General features: G+C 48.3%; 1 protein-coding gene across 1 annotated transcript; it reads right to left on the reverse strand.

Annotated features, from left to right (window-relative positions):
- Window positions 1–4,437: 4,437 nt before the first annotated feature.
- Window positions 4,438–25,095, reverse strand: mchr2a (melanin concentrating hormone receptor 2a). Its single transcript, XM_067237418.1, is given in 7 exon segments — window positions 4,438–4,542; window positions 20,095–20,112; window positions 20,114–20,357; window positions 20,879–20,998; window positions 21,628–21,822; window positions 23,077–23,286; window positions 24,899–25,095. Coding segments are annotated over 7 exon segments (1,089 nt in total).
- Window positions 25,096–25,571: the final 476 nt, after the last annotated feature.

Genomic DNA, 25,571 nt, shown 5'->3' on the forward strand with positions numbered 1-25,571 from the left:
GAGAGGCCCCCAGTCCTTTGGTGTGGCTGATTCTGAAAGCACCGCCGACTCTGGATGAGTTCATTGATCAGCAGGGGGCGGGCTGGCGGCGGTCCGGCCCCTTCGCTGGCCCATTGTCCTCCCCTGTCATCCCTCGGTGACAGGCATTCAGGACAACATTGTTTACTGGCTCTTCTGAAGCGTCCTGCACACAGAATAAAGACACAAGTTTCTTTTTTTCTTCTTTTTTTTTTACCACAATGGTTTAGATCTGTTACCTGTATATAAACACCTAAACACTCCAATCCTTCTCCAGCAAAGACATTCATGACTTGGCTCAGCCCGGCCTGCCATGGACAGTTATCAACTAGTCTGGCCTGGCCAGGTATAGTCTGATCTGGTACTCTCTACTCTGTTCTGGCCTGGGACCAGTGTGAATGGTGGGCAGATGATTGAGAAGATTATCTTTAATTCCTACTCCGACCCCTCTGCCTCATTCAAGTGGCTGCAGCAAACAAAGCCCGCTGTCCTGCAGCGGAGGAACAGAAAGCAGAGCTCACATCCCGCCACGAGCGCCTGTATTAGTCCGGCGTCGAGAAGAAAGAAACAAGCTACAGGTCGCTCTCCATACATCCTTTGTGTTAGTTTCTTTTTTTGGTCGCTCTCTGTCTGGTTTCTGAAAAGGCTTTTTCTCTCTCTCTGCCCATTGAAGAAATTGCCTTGTAAATACATGCTATTAGAATATTTGTATAGATGAGTAATAAGTTATTAGTTGCAATTACTGGTCATCTATCAGTCTTGTATAATAGACTGATGAGCAGCCAGCTTTTAACTTCAGAAGATGTAATTTGGAAGGCAGGCAGACATGAGCTGAAGAATAGGCTCCCTTTATCCAGCTGCCTATTGTAGAAAAAGACACATTATAATGGTATTACCTGAGGACTATGGGGAACTGATCAAATCAAGGACGAGCGCATACATCATCAGCTGGAAGGCTTTGTCTGGCGGTCATGGGATGGCGGGTTAGGAGCTGACTGTAGGACATGCAGAACTACACAACATCCCAGGCGTGATATGATACATCACATTTATAGAAGCCTAATAGGTGATGGTGACAACGCATGCTGTATGGAAAATTGTGTAAAGTTTTAAAGAATAGTACAAAACAGAAAAGGAATCAGGTAAATAAAAAAGAAGAAGAATATATACATAACCCACTAAACCGCCACCCCACCACCCCCACCCGCTAAAAAACCCACTTGAGCCAATTTCCAATTAGAGATAGACAACCTTGAAATCTTTTGAAGATGGACTTCAGATGGTAACGCTTTGGCCCAGGCTCTCTGTCTCTCTTACCATGGCCATCTACCAGTCCTAAATCAGAAAGACTTGAGTTTACCCATCTTGGTTAACTTCCTCGCATTGAGAAACACTGGCTAGGTGCAGGTAGTAACCTTGAACAACAAATTATCTTCAGCTTCAAATGTCTGTCTGAATGTGTCTGTCTGATGTGTGCTGATCTGTTTGTGACCTGACAAAACCAGACGCCTGTTGTTTCTATTGAGCTAATACTAGACTTATCACAAGATTATCACAACAAGTTGCCATTCATGTCTGTTGTAAGGAGCCCAAGGACACTTGTCCATTGTGGCATTCCCAACATGCGGCTGCCTTCTATTACCAAGAACAATGACAGCTGGAATAGGTCCCTGTCCTTCTCCTCTCCTCCACCATGTCTATTCACATTCTCTCTCTCGCTCTCCCACTCCCCATCCTTTCTCCCTCGCCCCCTCTTTCTGACCATAAAGAAGGCCTGACACTATTCCCAGAAGCCATGGCTCGAATCTGAGGATTTGAGAGTGACAGAGAGCGGGTGAGAAAAAAGAACAAAGGGTCGGAACAAGATGCGGTGTGTCTGACAGGCAGTCCCACCGAGCAGCTCTCTCTACTTCAATTGGCAGATCAATTTGTGCTCTCCGCCGCTCCGTATAGCAGGGACCAGCGACCACACGGCTCTGACAGCGGGCCAAATGACACGCAACAATTTCACCTCTATTGGGGTTTGGTGAGAGGGGGTGGGGGGGGGGGGGGGAAAGCACAAGTGCTGTTCTATTCTTCTCCTCTGCCTCCCCCTCTTCCTCTCCTCTGTTGGAGGTTTGTGTGGCGGTGGTGCGCCGGGCCGGCTGCTGGTGACAGGACGCTCGTGGCGGTGGGGTTCGCTGTCTGACGTGCTTCCAGGAAGCGCAGGGGGCCGGCTTTGTGCTGGGGTCTGGAGCTGGCAGGCCTGCCTGCTGCACCAGTCTAACAGGCCTCGGCCCGCAGGGAGGGAGGGGGTGCTCAGCGCAGCTAGTACACACATAGCACCCCCACCGTCCAGCCTCCACCCCCCCCCCCCCCCAAGCCCTACCCCCAGCTCTAGTCCCTGTCCCAGCCTCAGTCTCAGTCCCTGTCCCAGCCTCAGTCCCTGTCCCAGCCTCAGTCCCTGTCCCAGCCTCAGTCCCTGTCCCAGCCTCAGTCCCTGTCCCAGCCTCAGTCTCAGTCCCTGTCCCAGCCTCAGTCCTAGTCCCTGTCCCTGTCCCAGCCTCAGTCCAGCTCAAGCTTACAGGGAACACAAGATCCCAAATCAGCCAACAATTCATCAGTATTCTCCAGGCAGCAGGAAACTGAGGGGGACGCGTGACACATCTCCCACAGAGAAACACAGAAGACATCACAGGCAGAAAGGAAGAGAGAGAGAGAGAGAGAGAGGAGGGGGACCTCTATAGTTGGTAGAAAGCAGGCCAGGTTAGTATGATGGGGTGGTAGATTGCTGGCAGCAAGTGAAACACTCCACAAGATGATGGGAGTGCAGTAAAGTGTCAGGGTCCATGATCGCTGGCTGCTCTTAGGTAATAGCCTATACCCCAGCACCCTCCCCCCTCCCCCTTGCCCCTCACCACCCTATCCCCCCCCCCCCCCCCCCCAGAGCCTCTCGTGTGGAGGGAGAGGATGAAAGTGCAGGGGGAAAATAATTACACGTAATGACACTGTTGTCTTGTACCGTTATGGAGATGTTCTTGAAGTCAGCGAGTAGGAGGAGTGGGCGTCTTGAGGCCACTCTCCCCCCCACCCCCCCCCCCCCGGTCCATATGGCCGGTAATTACACACGTCTTATTGAAGTCCTCCTCTCCTTTCCTCGTCTACACTCCTCTCCACTTCTCTCTTTCGCTCCACCACTCCTCTATTACACAGAGTGACACTCCTGGAGATCCAACTGATCAGCCACCTCCATCTTCTAAATCGCCCCCCCCCCCCCACTCCCCAACTCCCCCTGGCTTTGATGTCAGACTGCCCTCACACACACGTGCACGCAGACAGGAGGACACATGCTTGTAAACAGATACGCACTCACACAGGTTATCCTGTATGACATATCCGGGATGACAAACTTACACACACATATTGATCTCTCTTCCTCTATCAAATGCCCAACGAAGAGGCCTTGTATTTTCAGTCAAGAACACAGAAATTGTACTAAAACAAGTTTGATACTGAGCAAGCTGTTTTCCTGAGTGACTGCATTATACAAGTAACAGAACATTACAATACAAGATGCTTTAGTAGGAAGTAATACTGGAATTACCAACAATATCATCAGTTAACAGACTTTACCCTGCAGCAGATGGTCTGAAATCAGGCACTCTATGACACTGTGGCTACCTACATAGAAACACAGGACCGTATCGCTGATCATCTGGGAGGAACTATAGAGTCCTCAGGTGGAGCTTGGGAGTGAAGTGGTCTCAGTGTGTGTGTGTGTGTGTGTTAAAGTGTATGGAAAGAAGCAAGAAGGACATGCTCAAAGCCCTTCTCCTCGTCACAGGGAAAAATGACCCTCTGCGACACGTGCACACACACACACACACATATTCACAGCTGTGCGGGTGGGCCTTGTTATTTTTCCTGCTTGTTGTCTTTGATTGGGTGGGTTGCGTGGCTCTCCAACGACGTGTGTGCGTGTGCGTGTGTGTGTGTGCGTGTGCGTGTGTGCGTGTGTGTGTGCACCATGTGGTTCTGTTCTCAGTCCCCTCTTGGCTCTGGCCTGATTTGCATTCCTTTGTGTTTGTGTATAAAGGCACCTATTCTGAGGACAGAGTTTACCAGCTGCCGTCCAGCACTAGTCCTTATTAGATCCTTGCTGCTACTCTGAGAACGCCAGCACATGTTCAACACGCGCTCTGCCCCCCCCCCCACACACACACGCACACAAACACACACAGAACTAGGATGTCTGTGGCGAGCACCAGCTCTACCAACCCAGTGTGGGTAAAGGTCATCACCTCTCTTCCTTTTCCCTCGCCCTCCATCAACATGTGCTTCTCCCTCCTCCCCATTGCCCCTCTTCTCTCCTTACTTTCCTGTTCCGCTTTAGCTCACTTCCTCCCTCCTCCTCCTATCCTGATGGATATATGAACCCTTTCATGGAGGATATGGTGGTCTGCTTGCACCAGTCTTCCGGGACTCGTGATTACTTGAGTGCAGCAGGAGCCACCGGTCTCCTGCGTCCGCCGTGTCAGACAGGTCCTGCGAGTGTGGGCGAGACAGAACGACCAGGCGAGCCACTCGCACACACTCCTTACAGGCTGCCACAATGACTGGAATTCCTGTAGGGGTTAAAGTCGTACAATAACAACTGCAAATCTTGGCAGAATGGCTAATATTCAGCGTTCACGCGGAGGAGGGCATGCCGGCAGCCTTGAGACTCACGAAGAGAAAAGAAGCAGATCAGAAGCTTTGAGCTCTCTCCTTCGACAGGCTACCATTTGCTATGAAAGTGAGAACAAAAAAAGAACAAAAAAAGTTACTCGGAAATGTGTGGAATACTTGAAGCATACCTGTCAGAGAGAGTTGGGCTACTGCACCTATTCTTGCTGGTGCCATAGTCACAAACGGAACACGATGCTTGTTATTACCTTTGATTGGAAAAGGTATGTATGCCTATGCTTGTTTTTTAGCATTTGTTGTTTGGTGTGTGTTTGTTTCTGTGTGCATATGTGTATGTGCGTGTCTGTATGTATATGTGTGTGTGTGTGTGCGTGTGCGTGCGTGTGTGCGTGCGTGTGCGTGTGTGCGTGCGTGTGCGTGTGTGTGTGGGTGTGTGTGTGTGTGTGTGTGTGTGTTGAAAGGCCCTGTGTAAGGCAAGGTTCTGGGTGACATGTGCTGTTGGAACTCCAGGATGCAGATCAGATCCTCAGGCATTAGCTGGCATCTGCTCAGCTACACTGCTCTACAGCATCTGTGACCCCCTTTACACTGACACACACACACACACATTCAAACGGATGTAGCGTCAACAGAGTATTTAACGTCATGCATCTCCTGATGTCATTTATCAATCACTTCTGCACAATTACAGTGTCTTCTGTTTGAACCCGGGTCCACCGTGGTCCACCACGACCGATGCTGTTCAGACTGGGACGGAGACAGACGGAGACATCTTTCCTCTCCTGACCTGTAATTGTCCCATGCTCTCCTGTCTTCTCCTCTGTTGTGTGTGAAGAGGGCCCATGACACGCTCCTCCACGGTGTTGTTCAGAAGCTCAGCTATTGTTTACCTCTCTCTCTCTCTCTCTCTCTCTCTCTCTCTCTCTCTCTCTCTCTCTCTCTCTCTCTCTCTCTCTCTCTCTCTCTCTCTCTCTCTCTCTCTCTCGCTCTCTCTCTCTCTCTCTCTCTCTCTCTCTCTCTCTCTCTCTATCTCTTCCTCTCTGTTTCTAGGTCTCTCTCTCCCCCTATTCACCCGTCCTCCTTTGTGTGGCTGCTCTGCATTCATTGGAGCTGGATTGTTTACGCCGTGAATAGAATGCTACTGGGAAGAGCAGCACATGCTGAAGGGGGAAGGACAACGACACTCCACGCCGCAGACAAGCCGCACTCACGGCCCGGCCACGCCACAACGAAGAGGGCCCGTGCCAGCCTCAACAAACACCTATCTGGAAATGAAAGATATGGTAATGGCAGGTGATAATGACGTATATAAACATTGATTACTAACACCGCTGAACAACACGAAGAGGGGAGAAGAGGACATCTAGAGGGAGTGTAGAGAGGGTACAAGAGAGACACACGAGAAAGAAACAAAAGACACAAGTGGGAAAGTGAGATAGAGAGAGAGAGAGAGAGAGAAAGAGAGAGAGAGAGAGAGAGAGAGAGAGAGAGAGAGAGAGAGAGAGAGAGAGAGAGAGAGAGAGAGAGAGAAAGAGAGCGGGAGAGGCCGAAAGAGGGAGAGAAAGGGAGGGTAGGGGCGAGGCTGGGAAAGAGCGAGTGGGGATGTGAGCGGCAGAAAGATGGCGAGACGGCCAGGTAGAGGGGGAGGGAGGAAGGGAGGAAGGGAGAGAGGGAGCGTGTCATTCCGAGCTTAACCACATCAAAAGGTGTGCAGTGTGGTAATTACAGTAAGTGTATTCTTCCGTCTATGCGCCGCAGGCCACGGGAGGGATGGAGCGAGGGATGGCGGTGAATAGACTCCCTCACCTCCCTCTGCATCGGCCACCATTATCCTGATGGTGGTGGTCTCCCGGGCGAGGGGAGGACATGATGAGCAACGACCGCTGTCACAACACAAACAGAAGAACATGTTTGGTGAAAATTTGATTTTTCTTTTTTCTCTATGCCCAGCAGGGACGAATCGGGCCCAGGAAGAATGATTTGCCTACCAGAGCTTGTACTAATTACTTTAATGATGTCGCCATGGTAGCGGGGCCTGCGACGCCCTCGGTCAGAGGCTGATAGGAAAACCAGAGTTCAAAGGTCACTTGGCCATCAGCTCATTGGTGAGCATCAGCTTAGGTCTGGGTCTAACTCAAAACCAAGACCAGAAATAGGACCAGGACAATGACATATGGTTGATAGATGTGACTAACCCTTGTTAACAGGGCTGAGAAATGATCAGGCAGAACCTTGCCAGTCCAGTCTAACTGCCGCCTGCCATCCCAGTCCACCTCTTGCTGCTGTTCTGCTTTGGGGACCATACGGAGTGTTTATGATGTGCAGCATTTGCCTTCAGCTCCAGGGGTTAGTGAAGCCAGGCTGACACGGTGGGCGAGCTGGCACGCTGACACACACAGATGTTCCCTCTCATGCCCTCACGCCTGTGACCACAGTTCTCCTCTCCCCTCCTCTCTTCTCCTCTCTACTATTCTCCTCTCTTTCCTCTCCTCTCCTCTCCTCTCTGGGCTGTTTGATAGTGATGTGTTGTGAAGGCCAGAGGACATAGGGGAGTTGTAACAACATCAATGCGCTTCGCCAGGTTTTCAAGTCAGGGACATGTCTTATTATAATTACTACCTAGACCTTATTTATTCTTCTGAGGAACTACTTGTGCACTGGACAGTCATGTCCTCTCTGCTTCTCCTTCTCCTCCTCCTCCTCCTAACCCCTGGAGAGATGGAAGGGTGGGGGGAGAGGGAAGGAGAGGAGAAGGGGGGAGGGGACAGACATGGTGGGGGTGGTGGTGTGTGTGTGAGGGGGTTGTGAATCTGCAAATCATTTATTTACGTTTGGCATCTGCATAACGAGGCAGTCAGCCAATGGCAGCCGAGGCAGGGTGGCATGCCTTCAGTTTTAATGGGCGAGCCGAGGGAACTTCCAATCCTTCTTGACATTTCTCATAGCGAAATAAACGTGCTCTGGGTCACAGTGTCTATTAGGAAAATAAGAGACGAGCAAGTCAATTATTCTCCAATGACTGGATAGCCAGGGGACCTCATTATGGTGATCAGACCACGGCCATGCTGCCCAGGCTCTCCTGTGTGTAGCTCCTGATTATGCTGGGGAAGAATGACATGGCCCTTTTTCACTCTTTATGTTAAGGGGTACACACACACACACTCATGGACACACACACACAGAAACACAGACAAACTCACATCGGCAAACGTACGCTGTGATACACACTTAAACACACACATGTACACACAGAGACATAGCCGAAGTGGAGTGTCTGGCCAGCCAGCCAGAAATTGTTGACACGTTCAAAAAAGTGCGAGGCACTCTCACCCAGCGGAGTGCTGAGGTCGGAGCTGCTGATAGGCTGATGGGGTCACGGAACTGGATGCTTTGGGAAAACATTAGTGGCAGGGGCACTGTGAGCTGTCATGCCCACCCTGGACACAGGGCCCTGGGGAGGCAGGAGGAGGGTTGAGGGGCGAACGGGAAGGGAGGAGGGGGATGAGGAGGAGGGTTAAAAAAAGCAGAGCCTGGGGTTTGGTGGGCGGAGTGGTGCATGCTGGGATGCCGTGTGCGAGATGGCGCCACAGCGTGCGGCTGCTGATGTGATGCGGGCAGGCAGGGCGCGGGGGGCGCGGCTTGTCTTTCCTAGTGCCCGCATAGTGTGTGCCACGGCTCCGCTGCATGGGCGATGACACGCTAGTTAATTCATACGAGAACCTATCTGGACCACTGCTGATTGATAACCAGCCGTCTTATCAAAGCCAGAACTGTCATCCAGCTGTGTAAACCTACACCAGCTTGCACACTTAGGTTCATATACAACGCTTTTGTTTGAGGTGGCAATGAAATTATTTATTTTATTACTTCAGTAAAGCAATAAATATGAACCAGGCAGATCTAGTGAACGTATGTGCCAGAAAGACACTGATTGTGAGTCCAAACAAGGAATATCGATATTCTTTCTTTCCCCCCCCTCGCTTTTCACGTTTTTGTCTGTGAAAAACTGCTTGTTCACCTCACAGAAATTCATCCGGCATTGCGGAGGACCGCTGGGGTTATGGAGTGCAAATCGCAAACATTTCTTTATTAGTCGTTGATTCAAAATGAGTCTTTTTGCCTCCGTTCGATACCGTCCTGTGCATGCGTACACCGTTCCTCGAGTCTCCACGGTAACGGCGTACTGTCCAGGGGTGGGGGTGGGGGGGTTGGGGGGGGGGTTGTGGGGAGTTGTAGGGGGGGTTGTGGGGAGTTGTAGGGGGGCGAGGAGGGCGGGGAGGGGGGGGGGGGCGACTCCCCCAGTGGGTGTGGCCTCGGCGGGCGCTCTCGCATATCTCCCACATTGCTCTCTGAGACATGAATGATTGGATTATTTGATGACAGCTTATTTCTTAAATTTGTTTCGGCACCATATGTCTCTAATGCGCATCTGTCCAGGGCTCCGGAGTCGTGCCCTGGGGTCTGGTAGGACGCAGGCAGCCTCTGTACCTGGGGGGCAGGAATGGCTAGTGAGCCCTCCACCCCACCCTCCACCCCCCGAACCCGACATGCACACGGCACTGGGGGAGGATGTGCAACAGACCGCAGTCTAGCGCATGTTGAAGAAACATCTTTTTTATTGCCTCACCCTCTCTCTCTCTCCTTCTCTTTCACCCTCTCTCTCTCTCGCCCTCCTCTTCAGATGGTGAATTAATAACAGCGCTGCAGGCAACGCTGCAGTTTGCGAACATCTAGCAAGCCAAGCAGAAGAGGAGGAGGAGGAAGATTCCTTCGCTTCTTTAGTTATTTTCCGCTGCTTCCAATGGAAGTGTCCTTGTTATCATAATTGGTTCCCTGGGCCTGTTGGTTCCCTACGTTCCCCAACACTCCTGCGTCCCCCCGTCCCCCCCCACGGTTCCAGGAGCAGCCGCCCAGACACAGACAGTAGGGGCAAACCTAACTAACTTTAACCAGCCTCACCAACCTGCGTCTCTGCTCTCCAATTAGTTCTTTAATTGTTTTGGCAGCACGACAACCAATATAACCTACGTGTAACCTACATAAACAGGCCGTGCCCGGGGGTCGGCGTGGGGGGGGGGGGGTCGGCGGCGGGGGTCATTTGTTGTCATGACACTGGGGGTCATGGTGGTGTGCTCGGGGGATGAGCCAGGGGCCTCGCAGAGCGTGAGATCACTAACGAGGTTGTTGCTTTCACACCTCCCGTGTGCAGGCAGCGTCGTGTCTCTGTGTCCATACGCTCAGGGAGCGGGCCTGTCAGCCAGCGTGCCACGAGCCTGGAACCATCTGCATATTGCCCAGACCCTCTGGTCAGTCACCTAGGAGAGAAGGACCCACACCCTCTTCCCCTTCGCACCCCTCCGCCCCCGTCCCCCTTCCCCCCAAAGAAACACACACAGTCACACCCCACAGACACACACACACCTCACATATGACCCCCCTCCACACACACACACACAAACAAACGCGCTGGGTAAATAATCTTCTTGCTAAACCTGTAATCAGACAACAGAAGGAAGATGACCTTGCTCGACCTAAATTTGAAATACAGGAGGAGACAGCTCCTTTGTTTAATTCAGCCTTCAGGGGAACTTTTAATTGATGTCTTACGTAAAGCTCTCAATGGCTTTGAGGTTTGAAATAAAACTACAATTGAGATAAATATTCAGACAGGCAAACAGACAAGCAAACTACTAAACCTAATTAAAGAGGTTGGGAATTATGTAAAGACCTCCCTCTGTCTGTGAATACAAATGTCAGAAGTAATTACATTTGTACATTTCCTAAATCTACAGCAAGTCAATCATTATTTGCTTCATATAGACACATGTCAACACATGCACACACATGTGTGTTGAGTGTGTATGTGTGCCAGCTTGGTGACTGTGGTCTAGTTGCCCTATGAGTAACCCTGTCTGGTCCAGATTCTTCCTGGCCATTTAGCTTGGCTAATGGCCCCTGTATGTGTGTGTGTGTGTGTATGTGTCTGTGTGTGTCTGTTTGTATATGTGTGTGTGAGTGTGTGTGTGTCTGTGCCTGCTTGGCCCCGTTCCTCGCTCCACTAGTCACATGTCAGCATGATCCTTCTAATGTCAATATTGGGACCTTGGCCCCGCCCCCTAGGGTACCTAAACAAGCTCTTTAATAGATATACTGTTCTTCCTCAAGGCCCCCTGCGCCCCTACCCCCTGGTTTGGTTTAAAGGGGGAACAAAAGACTATTAGGAAGAGAGAGAGAGAGAGAGAGAGAGAGAGAGAGAGAGAGAGAGAGAGAGAGAGAGAGAGAGAGAGAGAGAGAGAGAGAGAGAGAGAGAGAGAGAGAGAGAGAGAAATTTAAGAGGGAGAGAGAGAAATAGAGAGAGGTAGAGAGAGAGAAATAGAAAGAGAGAGAGAGAATTATGCTCTATAAAGCTGCCATCCTCTCATTTCCATTGTCTCCTTTCCTCTCCTCCCTTGGTATCTGGAACCTTTATGCACAGGGAAACCTTATAGGGTAAATGGTCCTAGTTTCTTTAATGGACCTTCCCTCCTCCAGGTCTTCTGAGCTGGATTCCAACATAGAACTGGCCCAAGGCTCTGGAACAGCAGGTTTTTGGCAGCAGGAATTATCGTGACCGCTTCCCATCCCTACTTTTATAGAGAAGCCCTGCCCCCATACTCACAATGTAACGCTAACCCCACCCCGAGGGCTTAAATAGGCCACAGTGCCAAGGGCTTCATATTGGTCATGTGACCTGTGATAACTTCTCACCTCCCTAGGGCTGGTTAATTGGCTTTAATTGCCTGTAATTGCCTAATTAGCTGGTCGGTCATTTACTTAGCTTCTTTCTACTCCCTCCTTTGTCCGACGGGGCAGGGTTTGCACTGGTGTCACGTCCAATCACACCGCTCTGGACGGGACCCAATTAGCATTGTAAGCTGAACCATTTTTTGTCTGCGATTTGTCCGGGAGGAAGACGTAATTGAAGACGACAACAGCTTTAATGTGAAAGTGTGCCGCCTGAGGGCTAGTCTGTAAAGTTTGTTCTACTTCAAGGTGCTGGGCGCACTACAGTACGGTTCTACTTACAGGATACCACGGAGTGGAGAGGTATTTACAGTACAGAACTAATATCAGTGACCGTTGTGAGAGTCCGCAACTGACTGAGGCCTGTGCCCTGACCATTACCATGACCAGGAAGAGGTGAAAAAGAGTCATTTAGGGACTCTCTTGTTCTCTCAGGGAGGAAATGTGGCCTGAGGATAGTCAGGGAGGCCTGCATGAACACCAGAGACCTGTGATGCACTGTCAGACCTTGTAAGCTGCAAACTGGGCCACCTCCTCTCTACCCGTCTCCTCTCTTCCCTCCGTCAAACCCTCCTCTCCGCTTTCTCTCCCTCTCCTCCTCGTTCTCCCATCGCTATCTCCTCTCCTGTCTTCTCTCCATCTCTCTGGTGGTGGCAGGTCCATTCAGCGCTCATTACCTCAGGGCCCATCCTAAGCGTCTGAACTTGTAACCTTATGATCTTCCAGGACAGGCTTAATGGGTCACCAGAGTTCCAACCCGCCTCGACCAGCCCGGCACATTAGAACCACTCAGGTCCCATAACTCCCAGACCAATCACAAAAGTCCCACACAGCAACCAGCCAATCAAGCAGGCCTTTCGGATTGACCGGCCCCAAATGCGATGAGGCACCACTGCCTAGAGACCTGCTTGGTTCACCACGGCCCCAGGTCAAGTGTCTATGACATCACGGGGCAGCCGTGGCCCCGGGGGATGCATAGGAGAAGCCGACCCAGAAAGGTCCGTGTAGCCAGAGTCACATGACCTCTCTCCAGGTCAGAACAGCTGGCGTGCGTCGCCACAGGCAGGAAGGGCTGGGGCTGTGTCCTCCGTGTTGGAGAAAAATAAAGACAGAGAGAGAGAGAGAGAGAGAGAGAGAGAGAGAGAGAGAGAGAGAGAGAGAGAGAGAGAGAGAGAGAGAGAGAGAGAGAGAGAGAGATAGAGAGAGAAAGGAAGAGAGAAAGGAAGAGAGATAGAGAGGCAAGATGAATATCAGCTTCACCACACACACTTAGCAAATTACGTCAGGAATAGACCAGAGTCATAGAGAGCAACTGTGTGAGAGAAAAATGAAAAGAGCAAGGATAGACAGAAATTTAGGAGGGGGATTCCAGAAACTGGAGACATTGGTCAACAGGTCTAAAATTACAAAAAGTTAAAGTAGACAAATAGTGTTCCTTTACAACAAATATACTTCCCGCATGTGTGGAAAGTCTGTGTTAGGGAGAATGGGGGAGTGTGTGTGAGGGATAGTGGGGAGTGTGTGTGAGGGGGGAAAGCAGGCGTGTCTGTAAGCCTAATCGCTGAGCCACTTAGGCAACATCAGTCAGAGGAATTAGGGCCTAAACATCCCGGCCCAGCGTCATGGAAGACAGCAAGCTGACAGGAACTAGCGAGTGTGTGGCTCGCGTTCAGCGACTGGAATATCAAGCCCAACTTGTAGGCCGACTAGTGCTTTATCTGATAGGATTAGCGTTACTTAGACCACACACACTGGAGCGTTCATAACCCCGGATGCTTTTTATAGATCTCTCTCTCTCCATCTCCTTGTGTCTCTATCTCCCTAGCTCTGTCTCTGCCAGCAGAGCAGTGAAGGGAGAAGGGCTGACGTTCTGTGTGACGGCTTCTATCGAATGGATGCTCACCATCAGCGGGAGCTCATACAGAAACATCCATGGGAGATCTGTTCAGGAGAACAAAACAACCGGCAGCAGGCTAGGGTTGACGCTGGTGTTTGGTTAACGTCCTGGTCGTCCCCAGGGCCAGCTTTGATCTCTGTTTGTGTTTGTACATTAAATAACTCCCTGCCCTGACCGGGGCGAAACTTGACTCCACCCCCCCCCCCTTCACACACCACACACACACACAACCTCTGACAGACTTTCTGGGTGACTTTCTGCTTCAAATTCATTGACCACGACATCTAGTAAGTGAAACCCAAGGGCCATACATGGTTGGTTGGTCTGTTGCTAAAGCAGGGACTAAAGTGTGGGTGGGTGGGCAAGTGTGCTGACTCACCTCATTTTCAGAGTGTGTGTGTGAGTATGTTAGTTGTCTCATGTAGACCCTTGAGCAGGTAAGGAGATAAAGTGGCCAGTGTATTTACATGCCAGTAGAGCAGTAGAGAAAGAGCCACCTAGCCGCTCCTGCTACATCAAAGAGAAGCAGGTTATTAACGGGACATGGAGAGCCCTGCAGCCTGCGTTAGCATCACACACACTCCTACGCCCGTCTGGAATCAATAACACACACTCACACACGTACAGCGCTGCACACACAGCCACAAGCATATACACACACAGCACAAGGACCGGCTTCCATACAAAACTACTTTCAATATCCAATCCACCTAGGGCTAGTCCATTGTCAGTGGCTCTCACAATTAATTAGGCAACTTATTGAGCTCGAGATGCAATATGCATGTTAATTTAATGGGTTCTCTCTGGCTTGGAAAAAAACCGAAAGAAAAGGCTTTGATGTTCACCAAACTTGGCAGTGGATTGGCCGCGGCACACAATGGCAGAATTAATGAGGACAGGGAAACAATGGACCAGGTATTGTTTCACAAACCTGCATACAAATGAAGCGGAGATGCATGCATGCTAATGTGGTCTGAACCCATACCCTGCAAAACGGGCCCTGGTCTAGCTTTTCATGATGTCTCTCTGCTGGTACCTAGTCAACGTCTGTTTTAGTGAGCAGAGTTAGCCTCATACAGCCTCAGAGATCCAACCGGATTGTCTGGGTGATACTTTGCCTGTGTGGGCAGAGCCAACAGCATCAGGTGCCCCTATGTCTGGGCACCCTGCTCTCCTCTCTCTTCTTCATCTCCATGTTCAACCCTAACATTCAGCTATGATTTTGTTCAGGCAAATTGATTGCGTCTTTTTGGGACTTAACTAACCTGGGCAATTTGACCCTTTCAAATGGGGTAAACCGTGCAGCACATCGGAACACCAGAGACTTGCCCCTTCTCTACCCTGTGCCAACAACATCCAGGAGCTTGCATCGACATTTGTCACAAACAAGAAATTATTGCTTCACACACGCTAAAACCAGCCACAGGTAGGCTCCATTCGGGACCCAATCTGATCTTGTTTGATGAATTCATGAAGTTCTTGGAATTCCATAATCAGGAATTTAACCAGAGATATGTGATATTGCAGGGCTGTAACTGATCTGGAGGTGATGATCTTTAAGTGTTCCATCTGGACCTTACAGTTATTATGTTCAGTATTGACATTCAAACCAGCAACATTTGTTTATTTAACATTTTTGAAAAAAATCTACTTTAACCAAACTAACCAAACATACCTGAAATGTACAGTATTTTAATTAACTTATTCCTCGGTGACCTAACCTTACTGCTATCCCTTATGACAAATGCTTCTTTGACAAATGGAACCATTTCATGGCAAGGTGAAAAAACGAATTTTGAATGCTATTGAATTGCCATAGAAATACACAATAAACACAATTCAGCAACAGGCCACATTTATGAAATAACATGCATAGCAAATGTTTCAAGGTCAAAAAGAGAACAAAACACTGAAGCAGAGCCATGTTTGTAATGTGGAGCAGAAGTGAAGCATTGAGATCAAATGTAGATGTAGGGAGCTCCTGTATGACAGTCAGTTCCTTAACATGTGTTGCTCCATCTGGAGCACGAGGACAAGATGCAGCACAAGCAGAGCGAGCATGTGCCAAGATTTGAAAGACGGGAAAATGCTCTAAATACCACACGCTTAGTCTATCAGAGCAAGGCTAAAGGCTATACAACATGCTGTATTTGCATTATTAACGCGAACAGGCACATAGCTCCGGTATACAAATTATATTCAGTGAATCATTTTGCAACACTGTGACACCACGAGTGCAACAAATAACACAAACGAGTGTACGGATGCAAACCCACTTACCAGCTGTAAATTGACTTTTTTCATAACATTCCTACAAGAAGAGGTTATCATACAACAAAATTAATTAATCAAGGATTTTTATAAAACCTGAATTTGCCGAATAATTGCTTATATGTAGGCCATTCTTGCAGTGTGAGCTGCAGGGGGAAGTCTCGGTCTGTTTTTACTACAAAAAAATAATTAAACTTGACTTTGGGTTGTAATCACACTTGTCATGTTGCATTCCCGACTGAGTCAAACACAGTGAAAGGCTTCTAATTATGGAAAAGTTGTCAAGCCTCTCGCGCCTGCTTGGTATCTGCGCGTGGTACCCGCCCGTGCAACAACAGGCGGTGGGGAACCTGTGCCAGGCTCTGCCTCGCGGGGGAAAACCTGTGCGACGCGCAGGACGCACGATCTGTCTGCTGAAGCAAGACGTCTCAATGCATTATTCACAGAATCAGTCAAGGAAAACGCAAAACAGTGAGGGACGTACAGCCAGCAGAGCGTGGCATTAAATACAAAGTTTTAATAGGCCTACTGGTTTACATTTCTATAGGCTAACTTAATGTGACTAAATTTCAAAAAATTCAAACATTCAAAAAGAGTGTTGTTATAGGCAATTGCACATTTGTGTGGTTTCATATCATAGACAACAAAAATCTGAACGATAAAGCTACATTACTACTGTCACTCTGACACAGCCTTCCACATTCAAAAGCTTTGACACATCTGTCCAACTGGTCAGCCGAGCATGCCGAGTCAGCAGATCAGGTCAGACAAGACATGGGGCCTTCAGACACCGCTTCCACCTCCACTTTCTCAATCAGTATTTCTGATTTACAGATAGTGGTTAAAAGATGTTGCTTTCGACTCAACTGGATTAAAACATTTGGAATGTAAAAGTAAAACAGATACAATATGGGAGAGTAATTGTAAAAAAAAAGTTGTCATTAATCCAAACACACCAGTGCCCTGCCCAGTCAAAAGAAAAGAGAACGTTGTTGATCGCGGAGTTTTAAAGCTTGTTGACACAAGACACGACGAGGCCCTCTGCTGGTGTGGAAAGGAATTTAATTGAAATATTTTACAGTTTTTCTCGATTGCTAACACACAAAAATGGTATGTGTAAGCCATCCCCACAAAACCATTTTGCCAAATCCCAGCCGAAAGACCATGTACCCCAGTCTTTAAACACAATTGACCCTTTTTGACACATTTCTCAGGTTCATTCACACTTCTTTGCAAAAGTCTAAACACACCTCTTACTTTAAGACACAATTATCACCATTATGTCATTCAGAAAACACTGCCATTTGATAAGTAAACCCAAAACAGAGCAATTCAAACACCCTTAACAACCAATTATCCATGTGTAAGCACTAACAAGCAAATATACTCAACAAGCAATCATGTATTTGGAATGAATACAAAGGTAAGCTAATCTATACTTTGAAATCATGGATGCAAATATCAGAAGAAAATGAATAATTGTCCAAATGAGAGGAGGTGGACAAGGGAGAGGAAGAGGCAGAGGAAGAGGAAGAAGAACAACAATCTCAAATGAGATCCATGCCACACTATGACAGAAATCCCTATGACAGAACAACCTTCTCCAAGACATGGAAGAAGTTTGTGGGGACATTGCTCTTGAGTCTTGTCATGGATGACTCAGGCATTCAGGGGCATTTTCCCTGCTGTTTGGCTAGAGAAAACATTGCCTGTGATGTTGAGGAAAATCTTTGGCCTGACCCTGGTCAGAGATAGGATGCTGACCCACAATGAACAGTACTGTACTCAAGCTCTGTTACCCAGGTAAAAATTATTTGTTTATTTCCTTGTTTTCTTAGCCTTTGTTCCCCAAATTACAATTTAAAGCAATACATTTGTGTTGTTGACTAACAGTACTACTATTTGTATACTGTGACCACTACAGTAACAATATCTCAAAATGCAATTGCTGTATAATGTAAATAGAAAATAAACAACCTGTAAGAAGGACAATTGCAGTAATTGTGAGTTTTATGACATCATGTCAAACTCATGAGGTGGAACATATCTAAAATTCAGGGACACGTTATAGTCAATGGTTCTTGAAAAGCTTTTTATAATAGTGTTTTCAATTCCTCCCAGCAGTGTCTAAAAGGTATTCAGAAGGTTGAATTTATTTGAGGGCTTTATGTGTATTTTGAATGCAAAGTTAGGTTTATATGACAGATATGGTTTTGACTACTGTGTTTGATTTTGGGTCAAAAGCCAAGGGTTTGGCCAAAACAGTGTAAGTATGAAGATGTGTGTTTAGAGTTTGGAGAAAACACCGTACACATTCAAGAAATGTGTCTTAGCAATTGAGAAAAACTGTATTATGATATTTGGCCTCCATTCTCCTAACCACGGAAAACAGGAAATCAGACACCAAGGTCACATCCTGTATTGGTACATTATTGCAAAAGTATGTTTTATACAAATAGGAATGCTGCTTCTGTTAAAAGCGAAACACATCACCATTGGTTTTGGACAAAGATAACAGAATGTTTTGTCTGAGCTGAATGAGTCGGTACGACTGCTTTGGTTGCTTTTCTCAGTTTATTGATGAAAGAAGACTTTCGGGTAGAAGGACATCAGCAAGTATACTCCTTTCAAATACTTTAGGTGTTTGTCTGCATGGAATCTTCTGTTTTGATAGCTACTCATTTGGACTGAGGTCTTATACACTGAGTTGAGTGTGGCTGAGTCTGCTAGTGCTGTGATGGAACAACAATCCTGGGGTGTTGGGTGGAGGGGTGCAGGGTTGTATGAGGGGGTTAGGGTGGGTGGGTGGATGGATGGATGGATGGATAAGTGTGGGGTTGGGTTAGGGAGGGGTTGGTATTTTACTGCTGAAAACAAGGTCAAACAATGTCAGATAAAATAGCTTTCACTCGGCCTGCCTGCTTGCCCATCTGCCTGTCTGGCTGCCTCCCGTCGGTCCATCCAGTTGCCAGTGAACCTGCCTGTCTCTCTACAGGACTGGAGGACAGGGGCAGAGCATTTCAGGATGTGCAAGAGCCAGGTGGACGTCAGAGACTGAGAGATCCACATTCCAACCTGTCCCCAAGTAGGGGATCACTGGTGCCAATGGCACGGTTAAACCCAGGGCCTTCCATTAGTGTACACAGTTTTACACTAATGTGGTGAACACAATCAATTAGATGGCCGTTGATTGGACAGACAGGACAGTGGGACAATGTTGACATTGAGACATATTGATGAACCTGTCAAAGCACCAATGGCCTGGGATTGGCCGGAGGGGCGGGGGGCATAGAGAGACAATAGGCCATTATCCAGCAGGGGCATGGAGTTGACGGGAGAGGCCTGGGGGAGAGGCCTCGGGTGAGACGCTGAGACTGTCTGGTCTGGTCTGGTCGCTTCTTTATTGATCACATGGGGATGGCTGTGGTGGTAGGATTGGATGGGTGGGTGGGGGGATGGTTGGGGGTGAGGGTGGGCTGTACCCTCTGGAAGCATGTCCCTCTGGTCAGTGGTGGGATTCTCACTGGTGACCCACCCTGAAGCTGGCCGCCTGCTCTTGTTGCACCAGACAGTCAGAGAACTGCCCAACGGCCCCGTCTGACATAATCAATGTTTACTAACTCAGTGAATGATTTACACAGCGGTAACCATGACGGATATTACCCTGAAGGATACCACTGTCTCATTCAATTACGCAAGCACTTAATGGGATTTCGTAGAATAGTTGTAGCTGAGATTATAAATGGCTTTATTGGCATTTCATGACAAAAAAGACACATATCATAACGTAAAAGTTTCAATTATATAACAAAATGCACATTCAGAAAGTGGCATGGTACTGTACGTCTATGCTCTTGTAATACCACAGTTTGCCTGTGGAGAGCGCTTGGACACCACAAGAATCTCAAATCTGAGCCTCACATGAAGATAAAAAAAAAAAAAACACGACAATTGAATCTCTGACAACATGCTGGTCAATATATAGGTAGCTATAGGTCCTACAACGAGCTAGTCAACATATGTAGGGATATGTAGACAAGCATCGGGTGGACAGGCGACAAAGTGACAAACAGATAAATAGACAGGCAGACATTGACAAACAGATGAACAGACAGGTAGACAGGCAAACAGGTAGTAAACAGACAGATAAACAGACAGGTAGACAGGCGAACAGCTAAACAGACAGATAAACCGACAGGTAGACAGGCAGTCATTGACAGACATGGGCAGACAGACAAGAAGACTTGAACAGAAGGTCACAGTGTATATTCAGCCTCAATGGTACTCTCACAGGCTGGCAGAGGTTGGAGTATTGTGTGTGTGTGCGTGTATGTATGTATGTGTGTGGAATGCGTGTATGTGTGTGTGTTGAAAGGGATGTCCGAATTAGTAGTGTGTTCTTCGTGACTGCGTGTGTGTGTTGGCTTTGGCGGGAGTCTCGCTGTCTCCCTCGGGGTCACTGTGCGCTGGGCGTTGGGTCAGGCGCTTGCGGAAGTGTCTGCTCAGCAGGATGTAGATGAAGGGGTTGATGGAGCTGGGGGCGTAGCTCAGGCAGACGGACAGGTAGTAGCAGGTGTGGTAGGCCAATGAGGGCCGGCGCACCCTCAGGTTTACAAGCTGGAGAACGTGATAGGGCGCCACGCTCACCATGAACACGCCCACTAGAACCAGCACCATCCGGGTGAGCCGGATGGCGCGCTGTCTGGGTAGGCTCATGTTGCAGCTGGAAGGAGGGGGGACGTGGGCGGAGGAGGGGCAGGAGGGGGGAGGAGAAAGAATCAGAGAGGAGAGATGTGAAGGGAGGATGGGGCGTTAGAGATTTTCTTTTTATCTGGATGTTCAGCTGAACTTTTAGAAAGGTCTCCGTTTAAAATCACTGACAACAATAACAGACTAGCCTGTCTCTAGCGGCTGTCCCATGGTGTGGGTTGGCCACAGGCGGATGCTTTCATAATCCTGTTTCATGATTCACTCTGACTTCTAAGAGGCAAAGAATATCCTTGACAGTCTGTCGGAAACAGTCAAGACTTGTTGTGTAAAGAATCTTTCATCAGCTGACCACATCTGACCACAGTTTTCCAAAGCTGAGCACAGTTAACATCAACTAACCACAGTTGACCGCTTACTCTGCCATCATAGATACCATCTCCCTGCCAGGGACTGACGTCACATAACCTGCTGCTGTTAATGCATACCCATGTTCTTCTGTGCCCATGCATCAAACACACACATACACACACACACCGGCTTGCCTGCTTGGTCTTCAGGTACTTCCTCCATGTTGAGGTGAGGATGAGGAAGTAGCACGTCAGGATGAGGGGCAGCGGCAGGAAGAACGATGTCATGGTCTGATACAGGGTGTACCTGAGAGAGAGAGAGAGAGAGAGAGAGAGAGAGAGAGAGAGAGAGAGAGAGAGAGAGAGAGAAACATGAGCAAACCAAGGTTCAGTACGTCCGAGTCTCAATCGACATACAGATAACCTATTGAGAACATGATTCAAAAAGTATTGAACGATGTATTCAAGGAGGTAATTACACTCTATGTGTAGATCCATCATATCCAGCAGCCATATAGAATACGTGGCTGTAGACTGGAATAGAGCTCACCCGGGACCTGCAGCTGTTTCAACATGGCTCTAATTCAGCCCTCACTACCAGGTTCAGCGTGAATCTAGAGAGCAGCATTGACCCTCGTGACTCCATTACCGCTGAGCAGCACACTGAGTTTCATGTTTAATTAAGCTCAGCCAGACTCATCTGCAGCCAGGATCCACCCCTGAAATCAATGTGTTATTAAGGGATTGTTAAGAGATGTTAGTTAGATGTGATGATATTCACGTCCATGGTGCTGGGTGGAGAGAAGATTGGAGGACAGGAAGTGGTTTTGTTATACTGTCAGCAGTCTACTACACTATTTCTGGACGGTCGTGAATTCCTGATTTCCTGACCCTTACCAGAGCACTGCGCTGGGAGAGACCAGGGTCTGATCTTACCAGAGCACTGCGCTGGGAGAGACCAGGTTCATGGTGCAGCTTTCCAGGCCATCAGGGAAGCGCAGCACCTCTGAGTAGAGCCAGGCGGGCAGCACCAGGACGAAGGACACCACCCACACACACAGGTTGATCCGGATGGTTCTGGAGCGGGTCCTCAGGGTCATCAGGCGGAGCGGGTGGACCACCGCCAGGTACCTGGGGGCCGGGGGAGAGAAGACGGAGAGACTGATGGGGAAAGAAAGTTAAAGAGAAGACAAACATACTCCTTATCTGTATCACCCCGTCTCCTGAGTGTTATCAAACAACAATGTCCCCTGAATGTCAAAGAAAATTGTGAAACAGGAGTGTTGTTGGAGTCTATATCTGCAGTCAACAGATAGACATGGTAAAACAAACACACACACACACACACAGTCAGGTTGGGTACACGTAATGTAGTCTGGGTGCAGTTACGCCCTCCAGTCAGTTGGAAGCTATCTGTTGCTTTGAGATAACCATTGATAGTAATGTACCATGTCTGGTGGCCTTGGATGAAGGCAAGCTTTGATGAAGAGAACCATTGCATCAAACCGCTCTCAAATTAGTGAGTTTACCGACATACAGTACCCTATGCATTCAATACCAAGCCTCAAAGCTAATGCATCCATTAGGCTTGTTGATGCCCAATGGCAAAACGCACCAACTGTCATGGGCGCCACACTGGTCATGAAATGGACAGCTGTGGGACGGAAACCACATCTGCTCCATATAACTGTCAAAACGACATATAGAGACGGAAATGTAATTTATATCTGTACACCAACAATCATATAATGTCATTCAGGGACGTCCAAGAGATTCCGACTATATGTTGAGTTAAGTTAATATATCTGAAGTGGAATACTGGAAGAGAGCCTGTGATGGCTCTTAGAGTGGGTTCTGTTCTAAAGCATCTAATAGATCAGTGTCCACTTGATGTATGCTCACTAGGACAGTCAGAGACTGGCAAACCAGTCATGAGAACCACTGGTAAACAGGAAGATATGAAACCACACAGAACCAACGGCTATTTGTGTTCACTGGTGTCCAGGCTGTGTCTAAGATGAACATTTGAAACTGAATACAAACTGATCCGAATATTTCAGTGACCTGTGCAGTCAGGTGTGCAAGAGACTCTGGCCTAAGCAGATTAGCTTTTAGTGAAAACTTGTACTGGCAATCGGAATCTTGTCCCTGATGACCAATCAGTGACCAATCACGCACCAACCTGTCCATGCTAACCAATCATACACCGACCTGCCCAGGCCTGCCAATCAAACACCAACCTGTCCATGCTAACCAATCATACACCGACCTGCCCAGGCCTGCCAATCAAACACCAACCTGTCCATGCTAACCAATCATACACTGACCTGCCCAGGCCTGCCAATCATGCACCAACCTGTCCATGCTAACCAATCACACACCAACCTGTCCAGGCTGACGGCCGTCATGACAGCTGCGCAGGCCACCTGGTTACAGTTGTCGATGGAGGTGATGATGGTGCAGAGGGTGCTGCCAAACACCCAGTGCCCCCCGCGCGCCCACTGGTGGATGAGGAAGGGCATGACGGTCACGTGCACCACATCTGCCACTGCCAGGTTACACACATACACGTCAGGAACAGTCTTCTTGGTGGTCCTGAGGGAGCAGACACACACATATATATATATATATATTTATATACAGACACACCAATACAGAGTCCATATAAACACATTCACCAGCAGGTTACAACATAGCCATGCCCCATCACTGATCATGTTTTACTCAGTGATGAGGGTTGTCTGTTGTTGTGTTGTTTTTGTTGTTGCCTCGCTGATCTATATTTTGATCTACATCCTGTATGATCAACAGCACGGCTGGTCTCTGCCTCGGTCTCCCCTGGGAAGCTCCCATATCCTGCCGTGCCTCCTCCAATCCCAGCATCCGATACTGATCGTCTCCAATCCCTGCGCCTGATATTGATCTCCTCCAATCCCTGCGCCCGATACTGATCTCCTCCAGTCTTGGCTTCTAAGATCAGACATGGCTAAAGGATGTCCTTCCTTGAGCTTGCAGCTAAAGAATGTACGAAGCAGGAAGGGTCAGATAGCTCACACATGGCGAGCGGCAGAACACGATTACCACGGAAACCTGGCATCGCTTGGCTCTCAATGCAGTCATGTTTTGTTTCAATTGTCCATTGATTCAGACATCCAGTAAATTTACATTTAGTCATTTAGCAGATGCTCTTATCCAGAGCGACTTACAGTAAGTACAGGGACATTCCCCCCGGGGCGAGTGAAATGCCTTGCCCAAGGACACAACATCATTTGGCACGAACCGGCAACCTTCTGATTAATAGCCCGATTCCCTAACCACTCAGCCATCAGCGTACTCTGATCCATATGCGGATCTATCATGACGATCACACATGGATCTTCCCTCTCCATTGTCAACTGTCCCAGCTCCCACAGCCAAGCACCATCTCTCCACACCTGCTGAGCGGCTCCAGCGTGAGAACCAGGACCAGCCTGCTGACGCTCCGTGAGCCTCCTCTAGAATACCCCCAGAGAATCCTCCTTAATGTCCCCCCCATCCTGTATCACCTGCCTGGGCTCAGCAGCGAAGGTTCACTTGTTCGGGGGGGGGGGGGGGGGGGCGGGAGGCGGAGCGGGGGGGGGGTCTCTTGTACAATTCCTTGTCATTTAAGTTATCTGGGCAGTCAGTAGAGGTACTGAAGGGGCCCCACACCCCCGGTACAGCAGAGTGCACAATGACCATGGGACATTGTCTGGAGGAAACACTTACGGAGCTTGTCTTCAAACATGGGGATTAACTACTGTATATGTATAAACATAGAGAGTCACCAGACTCGAATGAACACATATCTGGGAATAGCAAAGTATAAAAAGTAACAAACCTTTTTGGTACCTTTTTGTTTTACCGGAATTGGGTAAACACGAGACCGTTTTAACATTTCGTAGTTGACAATTACATTTTTTTTTAATTATTTTTCTACATCCTAATTTAACAACAAATGACTGGTGGTGTATATTCAGCACTTTAACAGCAATTAAAATTTCAAACTAAATATTTTTATTTCCAGCTTCAGTAAATGCTGTTTCTCCACTTCCACGTTGTCATTTGCGTAATAAAATAGGTTTCTGGCAGGCAACTTTCTGCCTGCTAAGATTATATAGAACATTTTACATTTCTAACAGTGTGGGGTTTGACCTTCTTCGGAGATAACGACAATGTTAGCGCCTACCTCAAGATTGTCACCAGCACAAGGATGTTTCCCACGAGTCCCGTGGAACACAGGACGCCTATTAGAGAAGGTAGTATCGTGGTCTCCGTAACGTGCACAAAGTTGGAATATTCATCCAGGTGGTTCCCATCATCACTGTCCGACTCGTTGAGAGGATAAGTTGTTTGATTCCAGGTATATGTGTCGATATCATCCATGGTGATATTTGTTAACGATTTGATCTGTTTTTATTACTGCAAGTTTACACAATTAGTGGAAACGTAGGATGGAGTCGGGTATCCTTTACCGTTCATCTTAAAATGAGGAGAACGCTGTGACTGCGCGGGACTGCGGACTCTACTGCACAAGAGCGCATTACGCACGCATATGAATATGCGGATAGCTGTCTGCCTCAAACTTCCCCAAGAAGCAGCTATATATAAACCTTTTTCTTGACCCTCACACTTTGAAAAGCACCTTCATATAAAAATCGTGAAATCTATACCACGGTGGAAGCTTTGAAGTCAAGCTTGGCCATTCACTAAGCTTGTCAAATCTGAGATGCTGTCCAGCAAGCAGACATGACACAACCATCCATAATTAATGACGGAGATGAAACGTTAAGGGAAACCGTGAGATCTGTAAGATATCATGACTCTCTTCAAAGATCCGATGTAGGCAGTTTAATTTTTAA

Source organism: Osmerus mordax, chromosome 6 (genome assembly GCF_038355195.1).
Source record: "Osmerus mordax isolate fOsmMor3 chromosome 6, fOsmMor3.pri, whole genome shotgun sequence".
Taxonomy (NCBI): Eukaryota; Metazoa; Chordata; class Actinopteri; order Osmeriformes; family Osmeridae; genus Osmerus; species Osmerus mordax.